This window comes from Sciurus carolinensis, chromosome 2 (genome assembly GCF_902686445.1).
Source record: "Sciurus carolinensis chromosome 2, mSciCar1.2, whole genome shotgun sequence".
Taxonomy (NCBI): Eukaryota; Metazoa; Chordata; class Mammalia; order Rodentia; family Sciuridae; genus Sciurus; species Sciurus carolinensis.
Window position 1 is genome coordinate 88,152,905 of NC_062214.1, and position 11,860 is coordinate 88,164,764.

An 11,860-nucleotide genomic window follows, 5' to 3' on the forward strand; every position below is an offset into this window, starting at 1 on the left:
ACGGAAAGGCAGGGATGGTACCCGCCTCATTCACTCTTTGGTCCCTGTTACCCAGCACAGGGGGACAGCATTTGGTAGGTACATTGAAGGAAAGGGTAAGAATGAACTGAACAAGGTCTTTGGATCTTCTTGTTTCTAAAACTTGAAATTGAGTAAAATTAAAAACCGAACTCCAGTGGGGTGGGCTTAGCATGACAACTTTCGACAATTTCCAGGAACTACTGTGCTTAAAGATGGTGTGGGGGGATTCGAAGACTGTTGCCCCTGGTCCAGGAGCATCTCAGGGGGCAAGAGAAGATCACAGCCCTTCTCAGGAAGCAGCTGTCCGGTCCACACAGCACTCACTACTGTATCTGCAAAAGGCTGCTGAGCTCCCGGGAACTCCCGCAGGCCAGACCGCCTGCCCTAGGCGGCTCCTGGGCAGAGCTCCTTCCAGCCTGTCAGTCCTATCAGATGTGGGCTGGTGGAAGGAATGGAGTCGTTTTCTTGTTTTGCTTTTAAGCTGTCACTACAGGAAAGGAGACAAGGGCAAAACTTAATTAGAGCATTCCAACCTCACAGAACTTAATGCATTGACAGGAGGCTGGTGGGGAGGTGGAGAAGGTAGGGAAGGTAATAGGAGAATCCTATTTATTTCATAAAGGAGCTCTCGCAGAATAATAGCTATATAGTGCATCACATGGCATTAAAACCACCTAATAAATTAACCAGTAGAAATTAATGGTCGTTCAGTGCATTAAATCGTGTTAATCTTATTTCCATTGTAATAATACAGCCATCACAAGTTTACATTATTAAACCAATGTTTATTTTTTCAAAACTCATTTTAATTGGATTCCTGATGTGATAAACGAGAACCAAATTCTGTAGATTTCATCAATTTCTTGCATTTCTCATCAAAACTAAGTGACTACTGTATTCATCAACTTTTTTCCATGATTAAAATGATCATTTAAAACTAGATTCTTGCAAAGGATTTTTAAAAACACATTATTAAAAGTTCTCATGTCCCTTCAGAAACTCAGGCTTACAAAACTTATTTTCATGAAGTGTTAACCAGAGAAATAAAATACTAGGTCACATCCAAACTGAAATGCTAAGCCTCCACAACCATCTGCAAGTTGTCAACTCTTTATTTTTATCATATTTTGGAGCTAAGTTATCTCAAGGCCCTGCTCCCATTCATTCAGGGAACCTGAATTTCAGGTTTACAGTAATATATTACTTTTTACTTGAAAGAGGAAACACTTAACAGTGCAGTAAGATGCAGCCCCCAGGTCACGCTAGCCCTTCCATGCAAGTGACACGGTGACATTCACAGCAGCACTCAGTCTAGTAAAAAGCAAAAGTTAAACATGTTCTTATTCTTATGGGAAATTCTCCCCATGAACCAAAATGTTCCCATGATCATAATTCTGGTCCTCTTCTTGGTTTCCCATTAGACACTGATTTGCTGCCTCTACACCTCCTCCACAGACAGCTGTGTGTCCCCCTACTACCAGGTACCCTATGTGTCCCTTGGCTGTGGCTCTGCCCTATATTTTGGGGCAAGTCTGCCCCCTGCCCTAAACAGCAGCTCCTTGAGCACAGGGGCCCTGTTTGGTCATTATAGGAGGGACCCGATACACGATTGAATGATTCCATCATGAATGCGCAATACAGACAGAAGCCTAAACGTACACATCTCTCCAGCTCTCTGGTTTACAAAACATTTCCACAGGCTTTATCTCATCCTGATTGTACAGGTTCAGACAGGAAGGCTCTGAAGCATTAAGTGAATCCCCAAATCCACGCAGGTAGTAAAATGGCAGGTGCAGGACCTAAATTCCAAGCTTTCCCAGGGAAAACAGATGGCAGTCATTACTTAATTTTCTACCACAGTGACTTCTACAACATTTAAAAGGTGCATCACAGTCCCCGGCTCCGCAAAATCCCTCCATACCAGATCTCATATTTCTTCTGATTGCTGAGAATACAAAAGAAAGAGCAATTCACTTAAATAACATCCTCTTCATGGTTCCCTTACTGAACTATAAGCTCTCCACAAGGGACCTTCTCAAATTTAACTCTGCACCCTCCCCTGGTGCCTGTAGTATTGACTCAGATATGGGAGAGGTCTAATAAATATCAATCAATCAACAAAATCTAGTCCTGTTATATCTGATGGGACCCAGTGAGTAAGATGCTGTGTGTGACACACACAAGCCCAAACAGCAGCTCCCAGGTGTAAGCAGTAAGGACCAAGGTCCCAGACATATGTCCAGGGAATGTCAAGCGGCTCCTAGGTTCAGCCACAGCTCAGGATCAGCCCCCTGGTCAGCTTCTCATTGTCCTGCAGGCCCTCCTCCCTCCAGAACCCACGTGGAGTGCCCCTCATCACGGTCAACAAGAGCAAGGGAAAGATGGACCGTCTTCCTGGAGGCTGCAAGTGGGCTCGCTGCCAGCGGTTCACACCAGAGGTAGGAGGATCCAGACGCTAGAGAGATCTGAAAGGTACTGAAGAGGGCACCCCAGCAGCTTGGTAACTGGTCTGTGCCAGAACCCTGAGAAAGGAGTATTAACTATGAGGCTCTTTTCCTCTCTCGCCCAGGCAAAAGGAGCTTGCAAATTCCTAGGAGATAACAGGAGGATATATAAAAAGATCAGGTGCACAGGGAGGGAGGGAGGGAGGAAGGGAGGGAGGGTGGAGATGCTGCGGGTGAGACCCAGTGTTCGGTTCGCTTCTCCCTTTGGTCTCTGGGCTTAACACTGACACAAGAAAGCCAAAATTCCCCTCCAAACCTGAACAAACTGGATTCTACTGTTGGAAGCTTATCAGTGTCTTCCCCCGGTCACCCAGTACTGGGTATTAAACCCAAAGGAACTCTTACCACTGAGCTCTATTCCCCAGCCCTTTTTTTCTTTTTAATTTTTTTATTTTGAGACAGGGTCTTGCCAAATTGCCCAGACTGGCCTCCAACTTGCAATCCTCTGGCCTCAGCCCCCTGAGTAGCCGGGATTACAGGTGTTCCCCACTGTGCATGGCTACTACAACTTGTCAGTGTATATGAGAAAAGGAAGGTTTAAGCGTGTTCAACTCCTTATGACTGACCTAACATTCCCTCAACGACAAGGGCTTCAACCCATTCTTTATGAACTTGGGAGAAGACACCTGTAGCTCCGCCCCCCCCCTTGATCCCAAATTCTGCCCATCCACCACATCTCGGTATCCTGATAGCCACTTTGTCCTCTATCGAAACCAAGCCCTCTCCACTTTGCTGGTGCCCATCTTTGCGACAGTCCTAAGCCTGTATGCCAGTAAGTCTGCATTACTCCCACTGTCCTGATCACTAAAACGGCTCAAGCCAGGGCAACAGAGAAACCCCATTCAGTGTGGAAATCCCTAGTATCCAGCTGTAATTGCCAAATGTTGCCACTGCTGCTCACACTTTCATATTAATCAAAATCTGCCTGTCATAATCTCTTTAGACTAAGGGCTCCTTAAACCCCGGAGTCCAGATCTTGCAGTGTTCTGAAGCACCCCATGCCCCACGCCACACACAGGGGGATGACAGTTAAACGTTTTCCTTTGTCTGCTTTCCAAAGCCCTGGTTCTCAAAGTCAGTATGAAGACAGCAATGTGACAATAAAACAACCAACAGGGCTTGGCAGATGTATACATATGGCTTGTATGAGGCCAGTCGGCCACCTCCCCAACACCTGGTAGTTTTCTACCAATGACCAAGATGGCAGCAGCTATCTCCAGGAAGATAAGGTGGCTTGGGCAAAAAATCCAGGGATGGAAATTCATTTTGTCTGGATCCACCCAAGTACCTAGGTTTCTCTAGCTGAGAAAAGATTTTATATATATACATCTGCTTAGGTCTGGGAAGCGGGGAGTGTGGTTCAGTGGCAGAGTGCTTATCTACTGTATGCAAGGCCCTGGGTTCCATCCCCAGCACCACAAATAAAGAAAAAAAGGAAACAAAAAAAAAAAATCCTTTAGCATTAGTCCTCTCCAGGTAGGCAGATGTCCCAGTCCTAACAAAGTCAGGAGAAGGGGCAGGTGGCTTGAATTCTCAAACATTCCAAGGGGTCACAAGCCTCAGGCCATGGAAGAGGGAAAGGCAGACCACAGCAAACCCCCATCTCCAGCAGGAGGCAAACTTTTACCAAGGCAAGGTCTCTCCAAGCTGTCACCAGCCCAAAGGTTAAAGTATCACCTTCCCAGCAGAGATCCACACCGCCTGCCCCAGGCCTACGGTGCTTCGGCACTCAGCAGAGAATGCTCAGAGTAGCCTGGGTAGCAGAGGAGCACCTTGGGTCGGAATGCCACGTCTGCCCGGTCCAGCCTTTCCACCTCTCTCCTCCAAAGTTTTCTCTACTTTAAAAACGAGATCATCTTAGCCTGCCTTATCTATTTTCCGGAGCTTGGTTTTTTTTCTTTCCGTCTTTCCTTCAAGGACCTCATAAAACTATGTGAAAGCGCTATGTAAATTGTGAAACACTTTCCACAGCTGTGTGTTTTATAATTGATACCACTTCTTTTCTGTTTCAATGCATGAAGCATTTGTCCTCACTGCACACAGGCAGATTAGAAGGCAGCTTTTACAGACCTCCTCCTCAGATAGAGAGGTATCACACTCACACACTCAACTTCCCCAGCAGAACCAAAAGAATAAAGAATTAAGAATCACAGCTGGCACCAAAACCCAGATTTCTCTGACCATCACATCACCTCCTCTGAAGTCAATTCTGGCTCCTGATCACTCGCCCAGAGCGCACTCCCCAGACAGCACACCGACTTCCCTCCCCCTTTATTGACTGGATCCACCCAGTTTAAAAAACTATTTTTTAAGTCAGCATTCCCACCATATGTGGCATTTATTTCCAGGGAAGGCCAGCCTTGGGTTCCCATGGACAGATGTTGCTTTGTGCCTGCTTGAAACGGCTGGCAGCTTCTGCACAGCTGCCCCAAGCAGGTGGCCAAGGATGGAGTGTACCCCTGGCCCAGAAGGGAGAAGGGCAATTCCTGCCAAACTCAGGCCCCAGGAATCCTGTATTCATCCTTCTGCAGCCTGGGACCCCCAAGAAACCCACCCTCCACCCAACAACACACACTCTTTCTCACCCTTGGTTCAGAATCAGGCTTTAACGGGACTGAGGGGCAGAGACAGATCAAGGTACTTCGGCCCCAATCCTCTGCCAGGCATAGCTAAACTCAGGAAGACCCTGGGAGTGGAGAGAAGTCACTGACCCCCTCTATCAGCCATCTGTGAACTCCAAAACGACCTAGCTAGTGCGATGGAAGAATAAAGGAGGTCCGGACAGATGGCAAAGCGCTTTGGGAAGGAGGCTGTACAGGAATGTGAGGGCCCAAGTGAGGCCGCTTTGGGGCGTGTTTTGTTATCTGTCCGATGCTGGCCTCTTCTCTTCTACCGATATGCAGTCTCGGACTAAAAAGAAGGCAGAAAGTCAGGAGTGGGGTGGGAACGGGGGGGAGAAGACCCTATTTTCCGCCACGTCTCTCCCACTTGAAAGTCAGAGCTCCGTGCTGCAACTAAAGTGCGTGCATGCACAGGGGGCGGGAGACTGGCACAACCGAGTCTAAAAATACTCGATAAAAATGCTAATCCCAAAGGCAAAGAAAGAACGAAGAAGGAATCTGTCAATCACCAGGCTCCCGCTCCTCACCCACAGCCCCAGCTGTACCGACTGCATTCCTGTAGAGGAAAGAAGTGGGGGGACAGCACTGAAGAAAAGAAAGGGAGAGACACCACCACCTCCACGAGCGCGGGCCGCCGCGGGGCGGGAGGCGGCGGCGGAGGAGGGGCTCGGCCCGCGGAGCCGAACAAAGCGGGCCTCAACTTGGAGCCCGCAGCTCCAAGGATGGGGATCCAATCCCAGAAGGACCCCCTTTCCCGGAGGTAGAAAACAAATGTGAGGTCTGGAAATCAGAGTGCCGCGTGGAAGCCCCAGGCTCTGAATCTGGGCAAATTCAGAGAAGGTTTTGTTTGGGGTCTCTCCACTCCCTCCCTGCCCGCACTCACCCCCTTACACATACATACACGCACGCACGCACGCACACACTCGCACTCCTACTCTTTCCAACCTAGTCGGGCCTGCCCCGCCGCACCAGGGGGTTGGGCCGGCGCTTCCCCCCGGGTCCTCCAGGGGCCCCCCACCTGGGGATGGTGATGCACTTGGTGTTGACGTTCTGCGTGGTGATGGCCTTCTCCAGTTCGTCCAGCTGCCCAGTCTTCTTAAGCTTCTTAACCAAGCTCTTGACTGCCTTCTCGCACCACTTCTCCTCCTGCCCGTTCTGCTCGCCCTTCTTCCAGCCCAGCAGGCGCTTCACGATCGGTGGGGTGAAGGGCAGGATGGACGACATGGTTGGGGAGGGAGCGCAAGAAGCAAGGGGCGCCCCCGGCGGGGCTGGGCGCGGCGGGACGCCGGGGGCGCGGAGCCCGGGGCCGGCCGCGCCGCCCAAACTTCGCCTCAACTCTCGGCGAACTTGCCGGTGCGCCGGGCCGGGCCGCGGCGCTGCAGCCTGCGGGGCTCGGCGCACCGCCCTGCGCCCGGGCGGCTCCGGCGAGAAAGAGAAGAGCTGCGCCGGGCAGGCGGGCCGGTGGACAGCAGCGGCGCCGGATCGGGAAGGCCCCAATCGCGGGGCGGAGGCGGCGGCCGCGAGACTCGGAGTGGCAGCAGAAAGTTTGGGTTTCCGCACGGAGTGGCTGTTTGGGTGCCGCCTCCGGGAAGGAAAGTCCAGCCCCCAGCCAAACTTTGCTCGCTTCGCTCGCTTTGATGCGCAGATCCCTCCGCCTCTGCGGCCTCGCCTCCTCGCTGCCCTCCTCCTCCTCCTGCCGGCTCTCGCTCGCTCGTTTGCTGGGCCCGTCCGGGGCGTGCGCCGCGCTCCCGCTCCCGCCCGCTCCCAGTCTATGTTTCATGCAAATCCGCGTGCAGCCTCCTTTCCAAGCGCTGTCACCGCCCCCTCGCCGCCGGGGCTCCCCGCCTCCTCCGCCGCCTCCTCCCTCGGGCGCCCTGCCCGCCCCCAGCTCCCGGGAGGACACCCGCCTGCCCCCGCCCTGCGCCCAACACGCCCACGTGGGCGACCCGGCACCGCTGCGGCCCCGGCCCGAAGCCGTGCGGGCGTGGGGAGGAAGTTCTGGGAGTGGGGTGGCAAGAGGGGCCCCTGGCGGGAAGGCAGAACTCGGGCTTCGCGTCCTCTCTCGGATCCCAAGCTGAAGAAGCTCGGTTGCAGTTGCGGACCTGAGAGGGTTAGACTCGCTGCTAACTAGCGCCGTCGGCCAGCCCTAAGAAGACCCGGACCCAGTACGCAGAGTGCGCGGAAGGTTCGAGGCCCTGGAAGTCGGGGCGCGCTGATCTCGGTCAGGGGCCTTGGCTGGCGCCAACGATCCGGGGGCTGTTTTTATTTTCTCAGCGATGAGATCACTCCGACTGACAACCCCGAGGCTGTGTGCGGAGGAGGGAGTCGGGAGGGGAAAAAGTAGACTCAAAGAAGTGGAGAATTGGGGACCCCAGTGACAACCTGAACAATTGCTGGAGTCCGGGGTCTCTTGGGCCTTGTGAACCAAGCACTTGTTAGAAAATGGGCCTCAGAGACAACTGTTGAGTTCATGAAGAAATGCGTGGTGGGGGGGTGATTTAGAATTTTATCTGGGGCGCAATTTACCGGGTATTGGAGAAACTCATGATACAGAAAGGATCTGAAATTCGATACCCAATAACAGGAGAGGGAGCTTTGTTTCCAAACCAATGAACAAGAAAGGGCGGGGGACAGAGAGGAGTACTTGGAAGTTTATATGCTTTTAAGTTATCTTAGGTGGGAAGCCCAGGAACATTGGCACATTGGAGCGCTGTGGGGCTTTTCTCCCACCAGCAGAATTCAGGGGCCTCTGCCCACAGGCCCTTCAGCGCCTTCCTCCTACGGCCGCCTCCCCTATCAGGCAGCCCGGCGGCTAAGGCTTTTGTTTGTTTTTAAGAGCAGGAAACCCCCCGTGGTGAGAAAAGAAGTTATCTGCAAACCCTGGAGCCGGTGGGGCGTTACAAAGCTCTGTGAGGTGTGGCCGGATCCACAAAGTCAGCTCAGACGCTGCAGGGGCCTTGCCCTTTCACAGAGGATGCCTCCCACAAGCTGTCAAGGGCTGCAGCTTCTCCTTCCTCTCCAAACTCCCTGCTTGCTGAGACCTGGAAGGAGAAATCTTGAGCCCCAGTGGAGCTGCTGGTCCTCCTATTTGTTGGTGGCAGCTCTAGTCTTCCGTTTTGCTCTCTTATTCCCAGCCCTTATCAAGAGAGACAAGGACTGAACGCGGTTGGCATTGATTAATTGCTGTCTTCATTCCAGGTAGCCCAAGTGCTGTCCTCTGAAGTAATCTGCACAGTAGTCCCTGAAGTAGATGTCCTTATTCCTCTCATCTAGGGATGAGGCACCTGAGACTCGGAGAGATTACTCCTCAGGATCCCACGTGGCAGAGCTGGGACTTGAGCTCAGGGCTTTGTGAGGCTTTAGTCCACGAAATTGCCACTGCATCCAGATGCCTCATAGAGCAAGGCAGACATGACTTAAGAGAGCTGTTTGCAAAACAAAAGTTCTTTTTACAGGCACACTATTGTGAGAATTTAAGAAATGTTTGCTTGTGGTGACATGGGGCTACAAATAGCTTTCCCCACAGCCTCCTAGTTCTGCTGTGGGACCCTAATGTGAAAGCCTCACAGAGAGCCAGTAGCTGTGGAGTAGTAGACCACACCTTGGGACCACAGGATTGGTGTGCTGCAGGGAGCTGAGTTCATCCAGTGCATCTATGGAGCATCTCAATGCAGCCCTCCTGCTCAGGTCTGTCTGGGAACTCTGAAAGAAAGATAAAGGTGGCTAACCACAAGGGACCTAGAGAAGCACCAAGGAGTGGGGTCAGTGTGTGCCTGAGTGGGCAGAGGATACAAAGGGACCCTTGCAGTCATCATCTTGCAGATTAAGGTTAATTTTAACCTGAACCTCAAATCCAGCAAGGCAGCCCTTGAGAGTCAGCTGGAATACAAGTTAAGGCTCCATCACCAACTAACGTGGCTTTGGATCCTGACTCTTTCCCTCCTTCACCTTGCTGAGCATCAGTTCTCTCAGCTGGAAGAATGGAAATAAGGGTTCTTCCTGTGCACAGTGGTGAATTAAAAAAAAAAAAAAAAAAAAAGCCTTGTACTCATCCTCCTCCAGTGCAACCCCTCATCTTACACAAAAGAGAGTCAATTTGCACTATGGAGGTAAGCAGCCCAAGAGAGATTTGAGCGTTAAATGGAGTGGAAGGGCCTGGTATGTACCGCACCTTCTAAACTCATGGCTTTGGAAGGACCCCTTGTTCAACCCCCTCATTTTCCTGAGGGGAGGAAATAACTAGTCAGCCAACTAGTTAGTGTGACTGAACCATGCACGCTTTGCAACATTTCCTTTCCAAGCCATCATTGGTGTGACAGGGACTGCTGAGTGTGCAGAAAAATAATGCTGGACCCACATGGGAATCTGACAGTGCTGTCTCTGGGCTAGCTCTTTCTCCTCCAGCCTTAGTCTTTCCATGAGAAAAGTTGGAGCACAAGCCTTGTGTCACAAAGCCCTCTAGGAGGAGTGAGGAGTTGCTTTCTCTCAGTGCCAAGAGACCCTTACACACCCTCACCAGTTTGGGCCATAGTGGGCAAGTGGCTCCCAGTGGATGCAACTCTGTTCTGGTGCCTGGTCTCCTGGGGCCCAGCCAGGCCTGCTTTGCAGAGGTTGTCCTTGTCCTTGGAAGAGAAACATTAGCCCAGTTAATTTTTCATCATGGTAAGTGCAAAGTTCAGGAGAGGTGGGATGGGGGTGGAGGCGTGGCTCTGTCTCCCTGGGAATAGTCAGCCCTATCAGGAGCTTCCAGACAGACAAGCCAGAGCATGTTTGGAGCAGCTCCCAGGTGGAGCTTTGGAGAGAAATGAACACTTGACTTCGATTATGGTTTTTTCCCACTAGCTAAAGGGCGTTTAATCAGCAAATGGTGAATCTAGAAAGAACTTTGGGATCGTTCTGTCTTCATCTTACATAGACAGAAAAGGGTTATCTGAGGAAGGGAGGTGAGTTGCACTGTGAAGGTAGGTGACCAGGTTGGAACTAGGACTCTCATTAGTGTGCCCTCACCCGGGACAGGGCCTCTGCCTCCAACCAGGTCTCTGTAACTGTTTATAGCACCTTACACAGCGGGCTCTCCTGGTACCAGACAACTTGGGTTAAACTTCAGCTCCACCAGTTCCAGCTGTGTGACTTTGGGCACTTCCTTAACTCCTTATGTGTCAGTTTCCTCCACTATAGAATGGGAATGGTAATAAACTTAGGATTATGTGTGAAATCAGTTTAAATTGGATATGTAGAGAGCACATAATTCTCAACATACATGGATATGACTGATGCATAGGATAGAGTACCATGCAATGTTATGGGGCACAACTTAAGAACAGACCGATCACCAGTGAGAAGTCCAAATTTGAGAGTCTTTATTAAGCCAGCCAGCTGACTGTCTCAACAATGCCAAAAATGGCTATTGGGAGAACAGCCCCGACCATAGGGTTGTAGGGGTTCTTATACCAAAAATCACATCAATCATAAGTGTCTGTTACTATGATTCAAAATTACAAACTAACATCATGAGATAATCAACAGAGGGGGAAGTGGGTCAAAATGACCCTTACCTAGGTACAAACTGAAGAATGGTTACTAATATCCACACAATTACCATTCACATGGTACATTGTTTAGGAGCAGTAAGAATCAAAAGAGAACAATTTTTCATTACATAAGAATTGTCATTTTGTATTGCTAACCATGTCATGCTAAGCAACTGATGATGGGCACAGAGGCAGAGTGTTCCCATGGGAGAAGTTTATTTCCTACATAACATGGAGTCTTAGAGTAAAATGGAGTCTGTCCAGTCATTTCCCCCATAGTCTGGGAACATAACATTCCCATGGAGCCAGATCTGTCAACCCATCACAGCAAGAGCTAGAAGTTTCATGTACATAGGACAAATGGATGATTCCTAAAAACAGTTTGTAGGGAAAATAGCCACAGTGAAATGAATAGCATAATGCTACTTGTGTAAAACATCACATACACGACTGAGGTTGTAGCTCAGTGGTAGAGTGCTTGCAAAGCATGCATGAGGCAATGGGTTCAATCCTCAGCACCACATAAAAAAATTAATACAATAAAGGCATGGTGCCCATCTGTAACTAAAAAAAGTTTTAAAAATCACATACAAAACAACTATGTATATCTTGAAAGAAGTCATCATACAAACAAAAAGGTAAACACATTGGACTACTTCATACCCAAAAAGAGGCTATTCTTTTTTTAAAAAAAAAACAGAAGTAACAATTGTTGTAAGAAGATGTAAAGAAATTGAAATTCTTGCACATTGCTGGTAGGAATGTAAAATGGTACTTGCCTCTGTGGAGACCAGTATGGCGCTTCCTCAAAAAGTCCACTATGATCACTACATGATCACCATATGATCCAGCAATTCCACTTCCGGGTATATACATAAAATAAATGAAAGCAGGTGCTCAGATATTTGCATGCCATGTTCTTAGCAGCATTGTTCACAATAGCCAAACGTGGAAACAACTGAAATGCCCACCAACAGATGAGTGGATTTAAAAAATTGTGTGTGCAACCAATGAAATATGTGACATATACATACAATGAAATTCTGATTAGTGCTACAACATAAATAAACCTTAAAAACATTATGCTAAGTGAAATAAACCAGTCACAAAAAGATCTCACATTGTATAATTCCACTTACAGAGATACCTAGAATAGTCAGATTTTTTTTTTCTTGGTACTAGG

General features: G+C 49.7%; 1 protein-coding gene across 2 annotated transcripts in view; it reads right to left on the reverse strand.

Annotated features, from left to right (window-relative positions):
* The window catches only part of Smad3 (SMAD family member 3), a 107,988-nt gene extending 101,099 nt beyond the window's left edge, over positions 1–6,889 (reverse strand). The window contains exon 1 of one of the 2 annotated variants that reach the window (XM_047537270.1): positions 6,165–6,889. In XM_047537270.1, the coding sequence (XP_047393226.1) occupies positions 6,165–6,370 (206 nt within the window). In that variant the 5' untranslated portion in view covers positions 6,371–6,889. The remainder of the gene's footprint in view (positions 1–6,164) is intronic. The other variant, XM_047537281.1, reaches the window with a different exon arrangement.
* Between the last annotated feature and the right edge of the window lie 4,971 nt (positions 6,890–11,860).